Raw genomic sequence first — 20240 nt, 5'->3', positions numbered from 1 at the left:
CGTTGTTCAGTCCCTGAGCTGGGTTTAGTGAAAATGTGCTGCCCTTTTGGGACTAGACTAGTTTTAGGCTGAGGGCCTTCACAGAAAACCTCAACTGCAATCGTCGATCTCATTGCCATCATCTATCCAGGTCGAATGCTTGTTCTTGTCGCTATGTGTTACTGTGCGATTTCTGCCACCTGCATAAAGCTATGTATATATTGACAGATCCATTTCAGCTTTTCGATGTCGCTCTCATTCATTTTCCGCACTGTCAAAATACTTGGAATCAAATGAGAACTAACGGGTCACATAATTCCATGCCACAGCGTTGTAACCTTACAAGATCTTCAGATGGAGTGGATTACCACTCAAAAAGGTGCAAAGATGAGTGTACTTCGTTTCAACCCATTTGGTCATTTCGAAATAGTCTGCAATCGGTCAAAGTGGCATCGGCCAGATTTGAATCGGCCAAATTTGATACTGTTGAATATGGCTCCAGTGAGCATCGAGGTATAAATGGCTCGATCAATCCCAAGAGACAGTCTTTGAAACAGAATTCTATCATTGCACTTCACTTCATCGTATCTTCCGATCATTTCCCCAAACTCACTCAAAAGCCATAGTTTCTAAGAACTCCAAAACTTCAAGAAGATGGCTGTCACCAACAAAACCATTGCCCTCATCAGCGGCGCAAATCAAGGCATTGGCGCGGCAGCCGCCCTACGTCTTGCCAAAGAGCACAATTACCACGTTATCATCGGGTCTCGCAACATCGAGAATGGAGAGAAGGTCGCCAACCAAATCAAATCCGAAGGGTTCTCGGCCGACACAGTTCAATTGGACCTTCAATCCGACGAATCTATTGCCGCCGCCACGACCTACCTCGCCAAGACCTACGGCCACTTGGACGTCCTTGTCAACAATGCGGGCATCTTGTACGACCGTCGCGAGTTGACCACTCGAGAGCTGTTCGATGTCACCCTCTCAACCAATGTGACGGGCACAGCATGCTTGACTGAGTCCTTATTGCCTCTACTTCGCAAGTCCGCCCAACGACCACGTGTCCTATTCGTTTCATCTCGCATGGGCTCCTTGGCTGAGAGTCTCGATTCCAGCAGACCTTGGTATGCAACTGATTACAAAGCCTACGATGCTAGTAAGGCAGCTGTCAACATATTGACAGCAAATTACTCGAGAATCCTCGCCAACAAAGAGGCTCGAGTGAATTCTGTGTGTCCAGGTCTCGTGGCAACGAACCTAACAGGTTACATAGCTTATGGGACCACAACGGAGATTGGAGCTCAGAGGATTGTGGAGTTGGCGACTTTGACGGGAAAGGACAGTGACGTTACAGGAACGTTCTCGGACAAAGATGGAAGTATATCTTGGTGAACAGATGCTGTGTCCTCAGAGCCAATGCATCAAGGGTATATTATTATGTTTCAGAGACATGGTGGTAGTCTCTAGCAGAGATTATCAAACCATACGCACAGCCAAATTAAGCATTACCCCCAAGTTATCAACGCCGGCGTTCCACCTAGCCAATTTGTCGAACATTTGAGAGCCCGGCAAGTGTCGATGGGCGTCTATCAAATCACCGAAAGTCTGCAAAGCAGTACCATTACTAGCTGCGGCAATTTCATTCTCCTTCTTCCATTCTCCTTCTGTTTTGGCTTCCCATTCGGATTTTGTGCAAGGCAGCAAAATTTCTCGGTAGTGATCAGTGAGGAAGCATGGCTTGCCGGTTCGGATGTGAAAGACAAGGCCTAACACGAACCAGACACACCCAATCCTGCAAATATTATCGTCAGATGGGATATTATAGTCATGTTTGGGTTTTCACATACCGTCGTATAGATTCCATAAAGATCCAATCTTTCCAACGCAGGTCTGGGCTATTATTTGTTGTTTGACAAGATCCTTGGACCGTTTCCATAGCACGCTGGCATACATTCTGTAGCTGTCAGCACAGCCCGATCCAGACGGGAAAGTGAAGAATATACATCATAAATTAACAACATTTCAATGTCATCTTTCGCCTCTTGGGGAGCATCTTCCACTGCTCGTATAACCAGATACAGCAGACATGCTTGCAGCGCACTCATTGAGTCATACGCATTGAACGTACTCAGACGGCTCCTGAAGCCTCTTATCTCTGCTTGAATGGTTGTCCCAACAAATGATTGCGTGTCGGCAGTTCGTACTGCAAACAGCTGCGCAATTGCCATACAATTGACTAGATGGCCAGGTAGCTTGTTTTGGGCATTGTCGGTATCGTCGGCTGGTGAAAATGCATGCATAAAGGGTGGAAGAGTCTCGCGGCGTGTCATCATTCGAGGGTACGCGAAGATCATCTCAATGATCATAGTTGCGCATGTCTGTTGAATGGCCGATTCGACATAGTTCTTAGTGAAGGGCTTGCGATTGACTACTTCTGTTGATGGCGAATCCTCTCTTGTTGATGTTGCTATGGTGGTTGGAGGTAGAGTAGGTGAGAATGTTAGTTCTTCTCCAGTGAAGTAGTAGCTAGAGTCGTCCATATGATAGTTGAAGTCATTGTTGAATTTGTTAGTAGTAGCGTTGTTGTAAGTGTTGTTGAACAGCGTCATGAAGTCATCTTCTTTCGATGGTGTTGTCCTTGCAAGCGTAGCCGTTGTTGCAAATGGGGCCCTCTCAGGCAAGTCATTCCAGCTCATTCTATTCGCGGGGCCAGGGCCAACTTTGTTGTTTGAAAAATACTGTGACTCTGGTATTGCAGCAAACCCAACTGTCTCGGAGCCATCGATTCGACTAAGCAGGTCATCATTTTCTAGGCTATGATCTAGTACTTCTGCTTCCAGATCCGGCAAGATCAACTTTAGGTCTGAAGGAATCGGAGTTGTTTCAGGCATAGCAGTAGCCATAGCCACTTCCGAAATCTTCTTATTTGCTCCATCAAATGTACACTTTACTCCCTTCCGAATACACTGATGACAAGGAGCACCGGAGTTGCATTTGATCTTGGATTGGTTACAAGCTCGGCAAGACCTTGGTCGCTTCCGGCCTTGGGATTTTCGACAATATGCCGTATGTCTTTTGTATTGTAGTTCTTTTGTACACCAATCGAGTTAGTAGGGTGAACATGTGACGAGCCAATGAGCGCGCAATGACCCACCTTTAGTGAAGGGCTTGTCGCACAATTCGCAAAGCAAGAGCGTGGTGACTGGAGTTGGCATTGCTGCTGCAGAGTCAGGGGTCTCCATTTTGGTGTATGTTATTTTGATTTGATCTGTAATTTGGACGAAGTCATGGTTGAGAGTTTATTGACGGTAGGACTGAACGGAGTCGTCCTCGGACAATTTGGCCGAGGTGCTTATTAATGCAATGCGCCTCACAAGACTCGGGACTTAACTACCTTTGCTAAATTTGGTAACACTTTTGGTTCAATTTTATTTCTCTGTTAAGCATTAAATCTCACTTTGCCTATGTCATTAACCTTTTCTAGGTACTCTAGCGATTCATTATCCTATCTCCTTCCATTGCGTGCACATGGAGCTCAGACTCAAGCCAGACCTGGTGAATCAACTCAAAAGGGGTTCGTTGTTGAAGACCACAAGTATCGTCAGATATCTGACAATCATTGGAATTAGCAGAGAATCAGAATGCTGGTGAGTTCTAGAGGATCTTACGCTGCTGCAGCCATTATAATAAGCTGTCGAAATGTATGAGTATTTTGCTGACACCAGATGGGGCAGAATTATCAACTTACCCTGATAGCGGGACGACACAGAATCTTTACCAGCAACATGCCATACTGATAGATGAGCTGAGTCACCAAAACCACTCCTGGAGCAAGTGCCTTCAGACCGAGCCATAAGATGACATCAATAACGATATATTTCCTCAGAGTTGGATCCAGTATCTGGGACCGAATCGAGTTTCCGACCTCAGTGAAAGAGAGCTTTGGCCATCCAAGTGCGATTGCAAGCTGAGGGAATCCCGGGTCAATTACGAGAGAACGAATCGAGTCAACAAATATGAGGGAGCGGACCGATTCCAGAACTTCCATGTAGGAGAAATTCTGGGAGGCAGTCAGTTTTCTAAGCTGGGGAATTACTGAATCCAATATGAAAGACCGAAGCGAACGAGTAATCGCGGCGTAGGACAATGTCGGGGAACCAATTGCCACTTTCAGCTGAGGAATTACAGACTCGATAACCAGGGAACTAATCTTGTCCCGATTTTCCACGTAACACTTCAGCAAAGAGTCCACCGTTATCCGGAGTCGAGGAATTACTGACTCAAACAACATGGATCGAATCGAATCTACAGTATTTAGGTACGATCTGGATACGCCCGTTGAGGCCAGTGCTACATGCGTATGAGACGATGCCGAATTCCAGCAAACCACTTGGCAAGAATGTCTATCGATCCTACTGGGAACACTAAGCCAGTCCGGGACAGAGTCGAGGATCTGGATTGGAGCTTCTGATAGTGTAGTCCTATCCCGCCTTCGTAGATCATCCAAAGATTTTTTCTGAGAGTACATCTGGCAGGCGGTTGAGTTTTGGACTTGCTAGATCTGGTCAGCTTCTTAGCAGATCATTGATGTTCCTCTGTTTGAGGGTGATCAGTCAAGAATACTGACGGGGTCATCAGGATATGATTTGCAGAACACCCACATCCCAAGGTCAAGCTGCTTCTGTCCGACGTTGTCTGACAAAATGGTATACACTACTGCCAGAACCGCTAGAGTAACACTCGTCAAAGTCGCCACATTCATCTTGATCTCCTTTGAAAAGAAACATTTGATCAAGGAGTTCATGCTGAAAGACAGGGGCTTCCTATTTCGCTGCTCTGCACCTGGACTTGCGACCGGGGAAGTAGCTGCCGCACTGGTAGGTGTGAGCTGTGAGTTGCATCTATTGGAGTCCGTCCTAGCTGCACTTCCATCCTCATTCGAGGCCTGCTGCACGTTGACAAGTGTTATGCCGCTGGCTACGCTGCTAGTGGAAATGTCTGGGGATTGGAGAGAGGAATTTGAAGTGCGAGCTTCAGAAGTCATGATGCCAGCCTTGCATGCCAGTATCACTGCGTCTGAAGAATCGATGGTGAGGCTGGTGATCTGCCCTCTTTGTTTTTCAGAATCAAGCTAAAGGGAGTACAATGGCTAAACTGGAATTCTCCAATGCACTGCTCGGTTTAGTAGTTGTCGACAGAAAGTTGCTGTAGGTGGAAAGTTCCCCGTCAGAATTCTGCGTGTTTATAGAATTGCACATCTTGGTTGCCCATGCCAGCGTCCCTCACTTGAAATCCAGCCGATCTGCCTTGGAGCTGTGCCTTACTGCAGCATTCTAAAATATTTCACGATCTTGTAGGAATTCTAAGATCCACCACACCAAGACCGGATTCTCTTGGAAAAGGCACATATTCCGGGCGTCACCCGCGCCCTGCTTATATCGTGTGCTCACATGCTGGGTAAAGGATGCCTGATTCAATAGAAGTCGGGTAAGATCACGGTCTCTGGAATGGATTCGCGGCCCGGTTGGCCGAGTAGGTATTATGGATGGATGAGGGCTGCGAAATAGGGCTGAGTGATCAGTGGTAGATCGGAGCTTGATGCAGTGGCTGTTCTTCTTTGGAGACAAATGGAATCATTGGTGCCCTTCTGCAAGCTTTCTCTACAACTTCAACTATCAGGCTCTCCCGACCATATCTCTTGGTGAGAGATATGATGCGTTTCAATGAATAATATCGTGAGGCTGAATGGTCTCTGAAAGGATACCCCAAAAAGGGCGAGCGAGCCACCAACCACGATGTTCGAGAGTTGGGCAGCATTCCAAGAACTTGGTGTTCGGTATCAGGCATCGTTCCGATTGAAAGCGAGCTACCATGCCTATGTGTGGCAATCAACCAGATTTTCAATGTGGTCGGTAAGCCACAACAGCCTTTCATGTCCTTACAAGCTTGAGGACGCTACAAGGCTGGAGACACTCTCACCCATGTATCATAGCCTCGCTTTCCTCCCATTTCATTGAGAAAGCGAGGAGTATCAAGTCAAGGCTCGCACTATGGTCTCAATAATTTTGTTTTCGTTTCGCCTGAAAGAAGTATTCTTTGATGCATGCGCCAGTCTCAGATATGTACAAGCAAGTCCTACCTTGTTACCATCAGAGGCTGTGTGTGCAAGAAACAGTCTTCTCTCACAGTCTCAAGATTATTGTCAGGTCTGATGGCATATTTGATGAACTTCTGAAGTCGATGCTGCTATCTCAAACCCTCGAGATGCGTCGGAGATTTGGGACTGAAGTGGAACCAGTATGATTTGGAATGGAGTTGTCTCTGACAGTAGAAGAGCCCGTTTGTCTAATTAAGACATGAAATGCAGCTAAACCAAAAAGTTGACAGCAAAACTATTCAAGTGAAGTCCCCAAAGTCTGAAAAATGAAGGAGAAAGACCTCAATATCAAAACAGGACTCTCATCTCAAGCCCAAACCCTCGTCTTCTCCTCACACCAAGCCCAAACTTTCCCAGCATGCCCCGTTCCACCCTCTCCTTCACCCTTCAAAGCATCCAAGAGATCTTTCCTGGGCGTAGAATGCCACTGCCCCCACGGAACAACATACTTGCCCTGCACTCCATCCTCCAGCGTCACGTTCTCGCTTACTCCGGCCCAGAGATTGGTATACGCTCCGTAAATTGGTGGATGCATTGTGATGCTCATCAGTTTCCTAATCCACCACGGAGCAGGATCCCTAATATGGAGATCTTGCCGTTAGTATACCGTTCCATATATCTCGAGGGTAGATATGAATGTCTGAGAAGTGTATCTCGAGCGCCAACTCTGGATATCGCACGACGTAGCAAGTAAATCATTGAGAAGACGAGACTTACCAAACAGCAGTCTTCAAGTTCCCCGGGTTCTGGACTACGCTCACAATCCCATCTTTCTGCACACGATGGGCGAGCTCGGATGCCAAATACCAATTTGCTGTTTTTGAGAGCGCGTAATTGTTGAAGTTGCTGAGGTGCGGGGATTCGAGATGTGAAACGGTGAGGCCGCCGGCTGGAACATACGAGTCTTCAATGATGGGGGAAGCGGTCCAAACAACACGCACGCAGTTTTTTGGGGCGGTCTTTGCTGCGGTTTGAAGATATGAGAGTAAGAGTTGAGTAAGGAGGAAGGGAGCGATGGCGTTGGTGCCCATCAACAGTTCAAAGCCTTGTTTTGTCTTACTTCCATCCGGCGCTGCTCCGATTCCAGCATTGTTGAACAGGATGTCGAGCTTAGTTTCCTGGGCAGCGAATGCTTGGACTGCTGGTTTGATCGTGGTCATGTCAGCGAGATCGATATGGATGTATTTCAGGTCGCCAGGAGATTTTGTGACTTCGGTTTTGATTTTGGTAATGGCTTCTTCAGCTTTGGATTGCGAGCGACTGAGCATGTAGACTTTAGCTCCTCTCTCGTACAGGATCTTGCAAAGATGATATCCTAGGCCTGCATTACCGCCTGTTACTATGATAACCTTTCCATGTTGTTCTGGGATGTCTGCTTCTGTGAAGGTGGGCTTTCCAGGGAACAACTGAGGTATAGTTCGCCATAGTGCCGCCGACATGTTGACTTGAGAAGCAAATGAAGTTATAAGTAATGATAGGAGAGGGATCAGATGGGCAAAGTGTGGAATGGAGGGTTGATAGCCTTTTAAGTAATTGGAGAAGAAAGTACAGCTTCTGGATTCCGAGACAAGTATGATATATACTTGATGGGTTTTCTTTCTTCTGTGAATGAATGAGACAGACGGATATATATAAAGCTATTCGACTTCGCAACGAAGTTTAGTAATTGTTGACTCGCCGATGTTGATTGGCTACTCCATGCGACAAGGTTTTTGGGTCCTGAACTTCAGCCCTGACTAGCGGCGTTCGTCAGAAATAAGCATGCCAAGACCGTCAGAGTCGGATTAATTGGGAGACCGTCATGAAACCTCCAGCAATTTTCGTACTATGATATCGAGTCTGGTCGCGGTCACCATTTTAGGGATTGACGTTCGGCCGGATGACGGAGCAAGCAACAAACATGATGCAGAAGCGAGAAGAATGAGCATGATAAATTTAGCACAACGCTTGCACGGATTTGGAGAGAGTGACCGGAGTTAAGTTCTGCCGGATGGTATGCCTATTGTAGAAGATACCACGGGATTTTGATATAAATTTTTGACTTGAAGCACTGGCTTAGATGCACAATAGTGTATAAATATCCATAATGTAGACAAAATACTCAGCTGAAGCAATTTCAATAGCTGTGAGTCCTCTATTACATATAGTCTGCCAGACAATAGCGATGGGTATTAGGATACAAAACGAAAGACGCTCAAACATGAGATCATAAATAGCCGTCGTTCATAGCATGCCGAAACAAATCGAAATAATCCTCCAAGATTTCCTGGCCTTAGCTTTCCAATCCAGATGAAAGTTGTTATCCTAATACGTCGCACCTCTCTTTCCAGACTTGCCAAGGAACCCAAGCACAGCTGTCGCGATGAAACAGATAACAACAATCCATAGGAAAGCTTCGTCGGTTTGCGCTATTCGGCATCGATTTTCGAGATCCTTAGCAGCGTTCTCAATTTGTTGGTCTCCATTACCGGCGTAGAATTTATAAGGACTTGTATTAATGGTGCCGAGGATATCGGCAATGTAGTAGCCATTCGTACAGCTGCCACTCCTGATCTTTGCCGAGAATGCCTGAGAGGGCAGTCAGCTATTGCCACCATTATTTTCGAAGGGAAGAAAGTAAGACTTACAGCAGCACCTGCGAGAAGGAAGAACGAGGCGACTCCATCAAGAGCTAGCATGATAATTCCTTGCAAAGGTTCCAAGAACAGGGCTAAAACGCCAACGGCCGCGAAAATGAGGGCACCAGCACCGCAGAATACTCCATAATCTAGCAATGAGGGAGCGTGACCTGGGCCATAGCCATGAACGAGGACGACAGACAATGCCAAAACAACAGCAGCGAATAGAAGCTAAACAGAATCTGTTGTCAGTCTTGAGCAAAATTTGGATGTGTTAGGGGAGACAAACCTGGCAGACTCGAAGGATCAGAGAGACAAGCATGGCTGCGAGGAAAGCATATATCTATATGTATATACGCGTGTGATTGAAGATATTGACTTAGATTTTGATTGCGAAGTGGAGAATGCCAAATTTTGCCTGGGACGAAGTCCCACCACTATATATGCCAGTACCAACAGGCAGCTCTGAGGCTGTGACTCAATTAATAGATCGACAAGGAAGAGGACTTCTCCCAACATTGAACAGGCCAGCTCTGCCTTCAGACTATACTAAGGCACCAACCAATCTCGGCTCATGTTAACCACTCAGAAGTGCAGAAAAGAGAAGTTCAGTTGGCGTTTGGTAACACTGCCCTGGGGTAAAAGGATCGCGGCACAGCGTTTCATGGTCTCTTGCCGGTCCGCAGTCTTGTCGACCACAACAAACTTGTTGGACATGGTATCGGAAGATTATTATCGTGAGCGCTTACTATGGATCGCTCATATACGTTTCACACATTGCAATGTTTGTTGTTTGCTAAACGGGAGACTACTTAGGTACACGTCGTCGAGAGAAACTCCCCTTTTCGCTTGAAATAACCTTAAATTGCTGCCTAAGCACGGATAAAAGCAGAGATACAAACACGAGATATACACGAGAATGTAACCTGGTGCGGGGCAATCTCGAGAAACTGCTCGATTCAATGCCCCCAAAGGGGGCAACTCCTAAAATGGACACACCTTGGACAACGGACTTTTCAGCAAATGAGAACCAGCTGGGGCCTGAACTCTCGAGGCCTGTCACGGTTGGCGCTCCTTCTGCAGTGATCCAGGATTGCTAAGCCCCTTCTGCGGCAGATGTCACCAACTCTGGGTCCAACGTCGAATCACCAACGTTCTTTCATCTGAGATTTGCGACAGGAGAGCCTTGTGGTGATGATCGGATGTTGTTTGAGGTTCCCGGGGAAGTGAAGAGTGCCTCGCTAAACACGGCCGCCGCTCCATTCCCAGATTTTTTGATCGACAACCACTCACTCCCTGACCTTGTGCCACAATACCATGCTGCCTCGATGAGCAATTCTCTGGCCGATTCCCCGGAGTCGCAGGCCATCCGCCATGAGATCGCAGATCTCGAGAAGCGTCTGCGAGATGCCAATGCGCGATTGAACAGCATCGAAGACCGCGAGGAAGCAGATTCCAATGCCCCCTCCAAAGTCCTGCGCAGTGATGGTAAGGTTCATGGGATTCCTGCTTCAATGTCTTGCTGACAATCTGCAGGACCGTTCTCAGCCTCGTCTCATCATTTTCTCCTGCTGCTTTCGGACTCGGCTCTTCCTTTAGGATCCTTCGCCTTCAGCAGCGGTCTTGAATCCTACCTCGCACATTCTCGTCCAAGCTCCTCCTTCCCCGCATTCTTGGAGTTCTCCTTGTCCTCATATGCCTCAACCACGCTGCCTTTTGTTCTTGCTGCTTATCGAAAGCCAGAAGATCTTTTAGACCTCGACGATGCCCTCGATGCTGCGATTATGTGTACAGTTGGACGGCGAGCATCTGTTGCGCAAGGAAGAGCTTTGCTTTCGATTTGGGACCGATCATTTAGCTCTGCGCTTCCGCCTGGAGCTTCAGGTGCTGCTGTCGAGTCATTGAAGGGAATTGCGGGTTTAATGAAATCTGCTTCCTCCAAAGAGTCCAGCGACCTGCCTCCAGCCTCTGCCCATCTTGGACCCTTGTTCGGCACGATCGCATGTTTGTTGGGAATGAGCTTGCAGCAGACTGCATACGTCTTCATGTTAAGTCATGTAAAAGCACTGTTGTCAGCAGCTGTACGAGCAAGCATATTTGGACCATATCATGCCCAGAAACTGTTAGCTAGCGTAGAGGTACAGGAAGGTATACAAGCAGTTATAGATCAGCAGTGGAACACCAAGATTGAAGATGCTGGCCAGAGCGTACCAGTCATGGATCTATGGATTGGAAGGCATGAGATGCTGTATTCGAGAATATTTAACAGCTAAGTTTTGTTCGCGCAGCTCTGAAGCTGGCTTTGGCAAAGGCCGCTTTTTACTTCCCATATCTATGGGTTCTTCCACGAGGTGATTTCCAATAATACCACAATTCAAATATGTCCACCAACGCCAGACTATGCTCCTCAATCACTGTCACTATCGTAAGCCACCAGAGGTCCCGAAGATGCCTTCGGTGCTGGTTTTGGTGCCACAGAAGCCTGGGCACCCTTTAATGCAGCGAGCGTACTGCTTGAGAAGATCCCACTTTCTTCAGCTTCTTCCCTCTCCACTTGATCAGCCTCGATCATTAACCTTTGCTCCTCCTCGAGCTCAAGACCTTGCCTCCCTACTGGATTAACAGCATTTGCACCCCTCGCATAATAGATATCATCAGGAGCTTCATATCCTGCCAGACCAAATCCACCTTCGATTCTCTTCCGTTTTCGAGCTTCAGGATCGCGACCTTCAATCTCAGCCACGAACTCGGCGGGCAATGCTCTCCGTACTGCTTCCGCTGCCTGTTCCTCAATTCTCCTGACTTCTCGTTTCTGAGCCATGGGATTTGGATCTGCGGTAGCCCATCGCACGTTCAAGATCTCGCTATGATCTAACGACTGATGTGCCATTGCTTCCTTGGCGAATTGTGCATTCGCTTCATTCGAGTATGTGATAAAAGCAACACCTCTGGTGTTCAAGACACGTACTGGCTTATTTTAGCTCTTGCAGTTCAGAGGGAGAAATGAGCTACTTACTCCGCTCAACCTGGCCCCATTCTGCGAAATGTCTGGCAACCACTTCCTCAATGTCATCTGTGACATGTATCCTACCAACATAGATTGTGCGATTCTGTCTCATGAAGCTTCCAACACCTCCCATATCATCTCTGTAATCCGAATGTTTGTCTCTGCCAAATACATCGACGTTCGGGTTGAACATATCATGGATACCGGGTAATCTGTGAAGATATTCACATTCGTGACCTTTTGGACTGCCCAGCGAGTTAGTACATGAGCATATCCATAAGTGATCTGGGAGTTCTGGCAGCTGAGAGCACTTTAAGAGCTGTAAATGAACGCCATCCGTTTGCCATCGATCTTGGCTCCCGACAGCTTCCACCTGCGGAGGGCCCAGAGAAAACAGGGCAATTGAACATGGAGATAGACTTACCAGATGCCACGCGCAAAAAAGAGGCAGAAATAGCTTCCTGTGACTTTGTCGCCTTTCGTGTAGCCAGTGTCTTTGGCGATGTTGCAACGTCCTGCAGCGGCCGTCTTGCTCAGGTACTTGTCCTCGCGATCGCCACCCGACCACTTGTTATACCATATATTGAAGATCGTGCCAGTCTGCGGAGGAGGTTCTGATTTCATGGTCGAAGGATCGACTTGGGGTCGCGCGGGGCGCTTCTTCTTGCGAATGATCTTCTTCACTTTCCTTTCTCCAGGTGCTGCGACCTCGGTATTGGTCGTCGTGAGGGCCGTAGATACATCGTCTCCTTCGCCATCATGCGGTGCCATTGTTTCAAGCTGTGCTGTTTCGACGTCGGCCATGTTGTCGTTGTTCGCAAGGATGAGTCGCGATCAAGGGAAGTTCAAGATCAAAAAGTTTAAGGCTGAACGCCACGAGCGGCTGACGCTAAAATTCACTAGCGTCTTCAGCCACAATCTTTCAACGATTCGCATACGTCTACTGGTTGATATCATGGATTTCAACCATGTTTTATATATTTCCTATTACTAAGCTCTGTGCAATTTTGCTTAGATTTCTAATTAAATACGTCCCTTTCTATTACTCGAGACTATTTTGTTCATAGCTTTAGTCAAAACTTTCTTCGCATGACCTTCAGGGCCTCATGAGCTGCCAAAAGTCTCCGCGTTAGATGTAATTAATCCTAATAGCACACTATATGGATACGTCCTTTTGATTGGAGGTGACTAAATGGGAGTGTACGCTTCGACATGCCGGAGAGGGGATATCCTACTCGAAGCACCAATCAATATTATCATCGCCACATTTACCTTGACTTAGTCCTATAATTAGAAAGATGACTGATGTGGATTACTGGGGTTTGGAGAATGCCATTGTAAAAAACCATGTAGATGTAATTGAAATGGAAACGAAAGGAAAACTGGTGGGGACGAATTCTACTAAGCTGGGAAGAAAAGTGATGCCCAATACTGTATATCCTTACCAAGAACTTGCATCTCAAGGATATTGGGGAGAGCTGTAAGGTCGCGTCTGGCTTTGATTGGTGAACTGCCTACTCAGGGTTGATGTCGTGTTGCAGATGGTGGCTCTTTTGTATAGACGTGGAGCGCGTCTGCACTAGTTGAGATTCTCAACAGCCTCACCTTCAGCTCAAATCGCTCAAATTTCTCAAAAATGAACACTAAAACAAGAATATCTCTTGACCAAATTATCCAAATTTCAATCCGAGACCGGGAATCGCAAACGAGAGTACAAAAGCAGGGTTTGATCGCTCGGTTTGAGGAGTGACTTAATAGTTGTTGCTGAATCGCGAGTTGGGGGTTGAAAAACACGCCTTTTCAATAAGGGTTGTTGCTCACTAGTGCCCTTGCGATGTGCAACAAAAGAAATTAAGGTGTTCACGTGAACTGAGTTTGAATGTCGTGGTTGCTTGCCTGACTTCGAGGTATAGATCACTTGCTTCGCAGGGCTAAGGTAGCTCGCAGCCAGAAATTCAAAAGTAGAGACTTATTGGAACTTCCAACACCACAGAAGGTACCAGTTCTAGCTTATTTTGAAAAACGGAAGAGCGTGTGGTTTGGGAACTACCCAGTAGCATGTAGGTCATGAGCTCCGCATACGCTTATTATGAGAGCTGTAGAAAGACAGAATAAGATCAAAGATAGGAGCAAATTACTGTGTCCGTGTGTAGTTCTAAAGTCATCGATATCTATGTGTCGGAAATGCCTAGATGCCTACGCAGCCTCCAGCGCCTCGCTCATGAAAAATAAAACATTTTTACAATGCACCAGGAGAATTCCATCAGCCACTTAGGACATGATATCCTCCAAAATAGTCTCCAACTCCTCCTTTCGAAATGGGACCCAAAGCATCTCTGTGCCTAGTGCGTCCTTTCTACTCTGTATCATTTGATGGTCGTGAAATCTGTGGCAATTAGTGGATCACTCATAATTCAAAGGAACATTACTCACTCCTTGAGCAACGTCCTGAAAGCCATGTCGTTGCTGCAAATGAATTCCTCAACCACTTTCTTGTACAGAACCCGATATTCGACACCGGCATCATTGTTCCTAAATTTGGTCGGTTGTTTCTCATAATCGTCGTCTTCGTCACCATCGGCAGCAGCCCCAGAGCCACCTTCCATAGCTGCCAGCTGCTCCCCGATCAAAACTCTAAAGAGGTTCTTTGCATTTTCTGGTAAGCTCTTAAGAACGAAGCTTACTCCCTCCTTTCCACCGACTCGTCGTCCACTCCTTCCGAGAAGCTCGTGAACCTCATCGACGACATCAATCTCGTTCGTGTAAGGTTTGAACGTTGTACAATCATGAAAGAGGAAATTGTACGTGGACCGGAGAGAGCTGTCCCATAGCAGAGGAAAGGAAGGATGGTCCGCGGAGGCTACCATTTGGACTTGGGGATGAGCGCTTAGACGTGAAAGTACTGTCTGAGTTGCAGATTTTCGAAGTGGTGGACGATCAATTGAATGTATGATCAAAGTGATTCGTTGATCTTTGTCATCTTCAAGTAGTGCAATAAGATTTTCGAGCATCTCTGCTGGTTGAGCGCCAAGCTTGGTACCGCGCTCAGCTACTGCTAGTGCAACCGTATTGAGGACATCCTTGACAGTAAGATTGTGGACATAGCCATTGACAACTATTATTTTTGACTTGGAATGATCCGCCTGAGAGTTGTAAGTGCGGTCTGCAAATTGCATGAGTAGAGACTTTTTAGATCCCCAGCCATATACACAGATATTGAAGTTTTGGCTCAACTCAAATTGCCATTGTTTGAAATCTTCTGCATGTAATTCTTCAAGAAACTTGATCCTATCTGCATGTGAATCTTTCATATCGCGGGCAAGGCCGAAATACTCTTCATGGTCGAGTAATGCTAGAGAGGACAAATTATTATTGGAGGTTTTGGCGCGACCACCTCGATTGTGGATGAAGTACTTCTCGTGGGGTGCTAGATTTTCAGGTGGTGTGGGTGAGCGGCGTCGATTCTTAGAACCTTTGGCCCTTCCACGTTTCGATGGAGTAGCAGGAGCATTGGAGTCATCGGGTAACCCGTCTGCGTCTTCTCCAAGATCGTCCTCATCATCTGAGCCATATATATGTCCTGCCAATTCATCTTCTTCCTCATCATTCTCACTAGTATTACCCAGAATTGTCCTCTCGATTAGATTTCTCGTACTCTTCTTCCTGGCAGATCGGTCGGCGTTTCTTGTGATACGTGGAGTATCATTGACATCCGTTGTATCCGTATTCTTCGTTGGAGTCGAGAATAGCTTCTTGTTAAGCAAGCCTTTCGAGGGCGTCCTTGAAATTGGATGGTTTCCGTTCCGTCGATGCGGGCTAGTAGTATGATTGCTGGGTGTGACCTGAACTTCTTCCTCTGCGAGCTCATCGCCCTCTGAGAGATCATTCGTCTCCTCGGCGGCTTCGATGTCTTCTCTAGACTCAGAGGCTTCGTCTTCATCTGCTACGATCTGGCTATGTAGAGAGCGTCTTTTCGAAGAATTGGTCTTTATCGGAGTACCATTTTCGGATTTCCCTAGACTAGAACGACTCTTCTTGGGTGCAAGTTCCTCTTCTCCTTGATCAACTTGCGCCTCATCTTCGTCGACTGTCTTCCGCCTCTTTGGCATTTTGTAAAGAGAAAAATCTGGATGCTCAATTAGCCAAATTTGTAGCAAAAATCAGGAGAAGTAGCCTATCACTATAATACATACCTAGAGGAAACAATTTCGAGACTGCAACTCCAAAAATCAATTTAAACGCGCTCGAGATCTCGCGCCGGTAGCTTCGTTCCGCGATGGCGCTAAAAGCGGGAGAGACCCGCACTTGCCATGTTTGACTTGCAGGGGTGTCGCGATTTCGCAAAGTAAACAAAGTTCGAGAATGTCAATACTCAGATATTACTTTATGGGAACAAAATCGGCACAATCTGTCCCAAAACAATTGACTCTGGCTCTACCGTGAGCTGTCAATTTCTCGATTTTGAAAAGCCTGCGACAACATTCTACAAAAATGCTCAATTGGTGGTTGGGAAAGCCTGCGGGGAGGAACCGCGTTGAAGGTTGGTAACAGCTTCCATATACATTATTTTGCTAACAAGAACTAGATGAAAATGCAGAGTTACTGGATGCACCAGAAACTCCAGCCCCAGTTTTCGCTGCCCGGGCCTTGAAGAGTGCTATATTTGGTACGCCAGCTCGTCCTGACGATACTATCTACGACGACCTCGACAGGACAATGCCAAAGGATGATAGAAGTTCGCAGGCACGAAGCATGTCTCCGACCAAGCCGTCTGGTATTCTTTTGACACCGGGTACGGCAATGGGTCGACGCAAGACGGTATCTTTCGACCATGAAGTTGCGGACCAGGAGAACGAGAGTAAAACTCGTGTGAAACCTAGCAGCAAAAGTGGAATACCAGATGATTGCCCCGGAAAGTTCCCAAGTCCTTGGATTCCAAAGAGCGAAGCGCGAAAGGCGAGACGAAGAACGTCTTTGACACAAGCTTTGGAGGATGCTCGAGGACAGAAGTCTGAAAAAAGCCGTTTGGAGGTCAGGCGACGATCATCGGACTCTGAAGCGGCACCTCAGCCTGCACCAAAAGAGGAAATCCCCCATACAACAGTGTCGAGCCAATCACTGAAGCCTGAAGTTGACAGTCAAGATTTCCTGAAGGAACCAACCAAAGAGGCTGGAGTCGATAGCGACATGACGGTGGACCTGAACGAACCACACTCTAAGTCTGGCAAGTTTTGGAAATCAGAATACGAACGCTATCAGGAGGATATTCGTGTTGAGATCACCAAGCTAACCAACTACAAGAATCTGGCCAAATCGTATGCTCATTCCAAAGATGCACAGGCTATGAATCTTGCAGTGAAGCTGAAAGAAGAGCAAGCTAAAGTGATTGAGATGGAAAACAAAATATCGAAATTATCCTTCAAGATCGCAAGACTGGGACGAGAGGGACGAGATGACGACGCGCCGGTTTTGATCAAAGAGCTCGCCAGACAAACTGCTCTGGCGGTGCAATACAAAGGTCAGGTTGAAGAGTTCCGAGTTGCATTAGAAGAAAATGGCATTGAGATCAGCCCTCAGAAAGGGGCCAGCAAGGGAGAGACGGGGTTTGCTTCGCCACGGACGGAACAAACAATTCTTGATACTCGCCGCGAACTCAGAAAGGCGAGAGCTCAGTTGAAAGACATGGCTGCTTTTCGAGAAGAATTGCAATCGCTGCATCAAGCCCTGTCTGATGCAAAGAAAGCTTCAACAAAGCTTGAAGCTGAGAACACCAAATTGACCCAGGAACTACTCCATTCGGATTTACGTCTTGCGACGCATCTTGAGAAATGCGAAGCGAAGGATCATCAATCGGATGAGCACAAGCTAAAGAAAGACGAGGCAATCCAGAATTTGCAGAGAGATTATGACCAGTTGAAAGAGCAAGCCAAGTCAAGTCGTCGAGATGCAGAGCAACTCCTGAAGAAGCGTCAAGAGCAGATAGTTGATCTGAGGAAGGAACTTGCGTCAGTGCGTGGCTCCGATTTCACTGTCAAAGAGCTCCAGCAGGCATTACAGAAGAAAGACCTCGAGCATGCACAAGAGGTAGAAAAGTACAAGAAGCAGATCGAGGACTTGAAGAGGTCGCAGGAAACAGGAGCAAGCTTCGCGCGAAGACTAGAGGAGAAGACGGACAACAAGGAGGATATAATTCTCCCACCAAGAGAATGGTATCCGCCCAAAGCTTCTCCTATACGAGAAAGTCAGATTCCAGTCCCCGCGTCAACGATTTCTCGACCCCTGAAGACATTCTCCTCAAGGTCATCATTACATGAGGACTCCCTGCACACACCACGACCCCGAGCATCACATCCCGCATTGTCGGAGATAATCAATAATGCCAACGTAGACACCTTACCTCCTCAGCGATACGGTCCTGTTCAACACACGCCAATGGGTCCCACAACACCGCTTTCGGATCAATTCCCAATGACCGTTAAATCACCAGAACTGACAATGCCATGCTTCGAGTCAACACAACTGGTTGAACCTGCCAAAGGTGTCCACGCCCGGAATTGCAATGCTAGTCCCAGACCGTCGATGTTCAATATAGCATCTAGTCCTCCAAAAGCGGCTTTAATGCGAACTCATACCGCGAATGGCCTCTCACGGCAACGATCTAACAATGATCTCGGCTCCCGTCGACTTGCCGATATCAATTCCAGTAGACTTGCAGATGCCAGTCGTCTACCTGCTCTGGAGACGACCAAGACGAAAGTTCCAATTCCCCCGGAAAGAGTTGCAGCTGCGAAAGCACGATTAGAGGCGAAGGCAGCGGAAAAGAAAAAAGCTGCGGAAGCAGGAAAGGAGAATGTTAAGGCGTGAACATGGTTTGGTAGCATTCTTTGAGGCGTTGATGTGTTCTGTAAGCAACTTTATTTGCAGGCTAGAATTTTGCGTTTGCTGGAGTCTTGTGGTACCGATACCTATTTGTGGGCTCTTATTGTAGAGCGAAGGAGTTGAGGGGAGTTCGGAGATTCGATGGTCCGCTGTGTGATTTTGAAAATATGTACATTGTTCTCCAAGAAACCACAGCAGATAAAGTCCTAATTTCTATCCAGCATTCCACACCACAATTTGTTGAGCTCACAATCCGTACATTCATTCATTCAGCAACGAACTCCCTGACAAGTCGTCCGCATCCTCCTGCGGCAAATGACCTGACTCCGCAGACCTAACCTAACTTCTTCTCTATCCCCTTCTTAAACGACACCACCAATAGAATAGTTCCTTATACTCCCGAGCTCCGCTTTTGGTGCCCGAGTAAAAATGTCGTCAAGTGATCTCTAACACGTGACCGTACTTATTCAAACTCCCGGCTCTCTAGCATACCCCAACTCTTAGGTATCGTCATTCTAAGGTAACCCAAGTTAGTGAGGTCACTTTCGAACTAGAAGTCAGCCTCCTAAAATTTGATCCACTAGCTAATCTTCTAAGCACATGACACATCAAAAAGTACGAAGTCTTACACTAAGGCTGACTACACGCAGTCCAAAATCAAACGCCAATATTATAAATTAAGTTCCTTTCTGCGAGGACGACATGTTCTTGTAATTTAACAACCGATTCAAAAACTCACCCACTGCCAATCTTTCAACTTCCAACATCAAACCTCAGATATCACTCCAACGCTCACCTCCAACAAAATGACGCTCTTCACTTCCATCTTCCGCCCTATCTACAAATACTTCTCCAAACCCAAAATAAACGCCACAGAAAAATCTAGCAAAAAAATCGAGCCAGAAAAACCTAACAAGGAATCTGATCCCGGCAACAAAATCAACACTCAACCACAACCAAAACCACAACCAAAACCACAAACACCTAAATCTAAGCCTCTCAGCTGGTGGGCCTCCATAAAGCAGAAACTAGGCCTCGGGAAAAAACGCGAGAATTGCAATTGCCGAAACGAATCGGCGGAAGAAGGATTTGCTAGGTTCAAGCGTTGGGTTGAGAACGGTGGTATGTTTGTTAATCCGGATGGAACGACGCCCACAATCAGGGTAGTGCATACGCCCACAACAAGGGTAGTGCATAGTTGTTATCATCATCGTCGTGCTCCTCGGTCTCGGGCGTGGAGGTTTGATGATAACGTGCTTGTGGCGGCGTACGGGTCTGGTATGTTCGACGAGCACAGGTTTTAGGGGCTCGCTTACGAACATGGGGACAAAAGTCCGTGCGTTCAGGCTGTAGAACCTCGAAATTAAAACTCTTCACATTAGGACTAAACTATCAACAACTCCACCATTATGGATCCTTTTACCACTCCACCTATGTCTCCACGTCTCCCAGGTGCAGAGATCAGAACCAAGCACAAAGAGGGCATACGCCGGCTCTTCAAATTCGCTAAAATAGGCCTGCAACAGCTCCAGGGCTACTACCACCTAGGAGACAGCACAGTTAGGAAGATCCTACTATACGATGTGCCTGAAAGAGC

At 47.0% G+C, this 20240-nt stretch overlaps 10 protein-coding genes across 10 annotated transcripts; 4 read left to right on the top strand and 6 right to left on the bottom strand.

Moving 5' to 3' along the window:
* Positions 1-148: 148 nt before the first annotated feature.
* LY89DRAFT_688883 (short chain dehydrogenase) lies at positions 149-1498 on the top strand. The gene has a single exon (XM_018215799.1). The coding sequence runs from the start codon at positions 634-636 to the stop codon at positions 1372-1374; it is 741 nt and encodes a 246-aa protein (XP_018066065.1). The 5' UTR covers positions 149-633; the 3' UTR covers positions 1375-1498.
* On the bottom strand, positions 1459-2522 carry LY89DRAFT_594761 (uncharacterized protein; the record flags this gene model as incomplete). Its single annotated transcript, XM_018209819.1, has 3 exons — positions 1459-1774; positions 1830-1936; positions 1986-2522. 3 exons carry the CDS (start codon positions 2520-2522, stop codon positions 1459-1461), a joined length of 960 nt encoding a protein of 319 aa, XP_018066064.1.
* A 949-nt stretch (positions 2523-3471) lies between these two features.
* LY89DRAFT_674273 (uncharacterized protein) lies at positions 3472-5026 on the bottom strand (the record flags this gene model as incomplete). The annotated part of the gene is made up of 3 exons (XM_018213426.1): positions 3472-3591; positions 3731-4537; positions 4610-5026. 3 exons carry the CDS (start codon positions 5024-5026, stop codon positions 3472-3474), a joined length of 1344 nt encoding a protein of 447 aa, XP_018066063.1.
* Positions 5027-6284: 1258 nt separating this feature from the next.
* Positions 6285-8009, bottom strand: LY89DRAFT_786586 (NAD(P)-binding protein). Its single transcript, XM_018222998.1, has 2 exons — positions 6857-8009; positions 6285-6717 (listed from the first exon to the last, which is right to left on the bottom strand). Exons 1-2 carry the CDS (start codon positions 7576-7578, stop codon positions 6447-6449), a joined length of 993 nt encoding a protein of 330 aa, XP_018066062.1. The 5' UTR covers positions 7579-8009; the 3' UTR covers positions 6285-6446.
* A 434-nt stretch (positions 8010-8443) lies between these two features.
* On the bottom strand, positions 8444-9079 carry LY89DRAFT_674271 (uncharacterized protein; the record flags this gene model as incomplete). The annotated part of the gene is made up of 3 exons (XM_018213425.1): positions 8444-8707; positions 8767-8988; positions 9047-9079. 3 exons carry the CDS (start codon positions 9077-9079, stop codon positions 8444-8446), a joined length of 519 nt encoding a protein of 172 aa, XP_018066061.1.
* Positions 9080-9689: 610 nt separating this feature from the next.
* Positions 9690-11217, top strand: LY89DRAFT_688878 (uncharacterized protein). The gene is made up of 2 exons (XM_018215798.1): positions 9690-10245; positions 10294-11217. The coding sequence occupies exons 1-2, from the start codon at positions 9960-9962 to the stop codon at positions 11028-11030; spliced, it is 1023 nt and encodes a 340-aa protein (XP_018066060.1). The 5' UTR covers positions 9690-9959; the 3' UTR covers positions 11031-11217.
* On the bottom strand, positions 10989-12663 carry LY89DRAFT_625156 (uncharacterized protein). Its single transcript, XM_018211065.1, has 3 exons — positions 12189-12663; positions 11774-12009; positions 10989-11724 (listed from the first exon to the last, which is right to left on the bottom strand). The coding sequence occupies exons 1-3, from the start codon at positions 12566-12568 to the stop codon at positions 11165-11167; spliced, it is 1176 nt and encodes a 391-aa protein (XP_018066059.1). The 5' UTR covers positions 12569-12663; the 3' UTR covers positions 10989-11164.
* Positions 12664-13901: 1238 nt separating this feature from the next.
* On the bottom strand, positions 13902-15979 carry LY89DRAFT_625151 (ORC2-domain-containing protein). Its single transcript, XM_018211064.1, has 3 exons — positions 15958-15979; positions 14198-15890; positions 13902-14150 (listed from the first exon to the last, which is right to left on the bottom strand). The coding sequence occupies exons 2-3, from the start codon at positions 15871-15873 to the stop codon at positions 14036-14038; spliced, it is 1791 nt and encodes a 596-aa protein (XP_018066058.1). The 5' UTR covers positions 15874-15890; positions 15958-15979; the 3' UTR covers positions 13902-14035.
* A 148-nt stretch (positions 15980-16127) lies between these two features.
* Positions 16128-18872, top strand: LY89DRAFT_654423 (uncharacterized protein). The gene is made up of 2 exons (XM_018212302.1): positions 16128-16304; positions 16350-18872. The coding sequence occupies exons 1-2, from the start codon at positions 16256-16258 to the stop codon at positions 18626-18628; spliced, it is 2328 nt and encodes a 775-aa protein (XP_018066057.1). The 5' UTR covers positions 16128-16255; the 3' UTR covers positions 18629-18872.
* Positions 18873-19215: 343 nt separating this feature from the next.
* Positions 19216-20086, top strand: LY89DRAFT_230160 (uncharacterized protein). The gene has a single exon (XM_018206030.1). The coding sequence runs from the start codon at positions 19450-19452 to the stop codon at positions 19945-19947; it is 498 nt and encodes a 165-aa protein (XP_018066056.1). The 5' UTR covers positions 19216-19449; the 3' UTR covers positions 19948-20086.
* Positions 20087-20240: the final 154 nt, after the last annotated feature.

The sequence above is a fragment of the Mollisia scopiformis genome (assembly GCF_001500285.1).
Source record: "Mollisia scopiformis unplaced genomic scaffold LY89scaffold_23, whole genome shotgun sequence".
In the NCBI taxonomy this organism is placed as follows: Eukaryota; Fungi; Ascomycota; class Leotiomycetes; order Helotiales; family Mollisiaceae; genus Mollisia; species Mollisia scopiformis.
This window is presented reverse-complemented; position numbering and strand designations above follow the sequence as displayed.

Coding starts and splice junctions, on each gene's coding strand:
- LY89DRAFT_688883 (XM_018215799.1), top strand. CDS start 634: ATGGCTGTCACCAACAAAACCATTGCCCTCATCAGCGGCGCAAATCAA.
- LY89DRAFT_786586 (XM_018222998.1), bottom strand. CDS start 7,578: ATGTCGGCGGCACTATGGCGAACTATACCTCAGTTGTTCCCTGGAAAG. Junction 6,718..6,856: donor AACTTGAAGACTGCTGTTTG/GTAAGTCTCGTC, acceptor TCTCCATATTAG/GGATCCTGCTCCGTGGTGGA.
- LY89DRAFT_688878 (XM_018215798.1), top strand. CDS start 9,960: ATGTTGTTTGAGGTTCCCGGGGAAGTGAAGAGTGCCTCGCTAAACACG. Junction 10,246..10,293: donor CAAAGTCCTGCGCAGTGATG/GTAAGGTTCATG, acceptor GACAATCTGCAG/GACCGTTCTCAGCCTCGTCT.
- LY89DRAFT_625156 (XM_018211065.1), bottom strand. CDS start 12,568: ATGGCCGACGTCGAAACAGCACAGCTTGAAACAATGGCACCGCATGAT. Junction 12,010..12,188: donor TTTTTTGCGCGTGGCATCTG/GTAAGTCTATCT, acceptor CTCGCTGGGCAG/TCCAAAAGGTCACGAATGTG. Junction 11,725..11,773: donor ATGGGGCCAGGTTGAGCGGA/GTAAGTAGCTCA, acceptor AAAATAAGCCAG/TACGTGTCTTGAACACCAGA.
- LY89DRAFT_625151 (XM_018211064.1), bottom strand. CDS start 15,873: ATGCCAAAGAGGCGGAAGACAGTCGACGAAGATGAGGCGCAAGTTGAT. Junction 14,151..14,197: donor TTCAGGACGTTGCTCAAGGA/GTGAGTAATGTT, acceptor TAATTGCCACAG/ATTTCACGACCATCAAATGA.
- LY89DRAFT_654423 (XM_018212302.1), top strand. CDS start 16,256: ATGCTCAATTGGTGGTTGGGAAAGCCTGCGGGGAGGAACCGCGTTGAA. Junction 16,305..16,349: donor GGGGAGGAACCGCGTTGAAG/GTTGGTAACAGC, acceptor AACAAGAACTAG/ATGAAAATGCAGAGTTACTG.
- LY89DRAFT_230160 (XM_018206030.1), top strand. CDS start 19,450: ATGACGCTCTTCACTTCCATCTTCCGCCCTATCTACAAATACTTCTCC.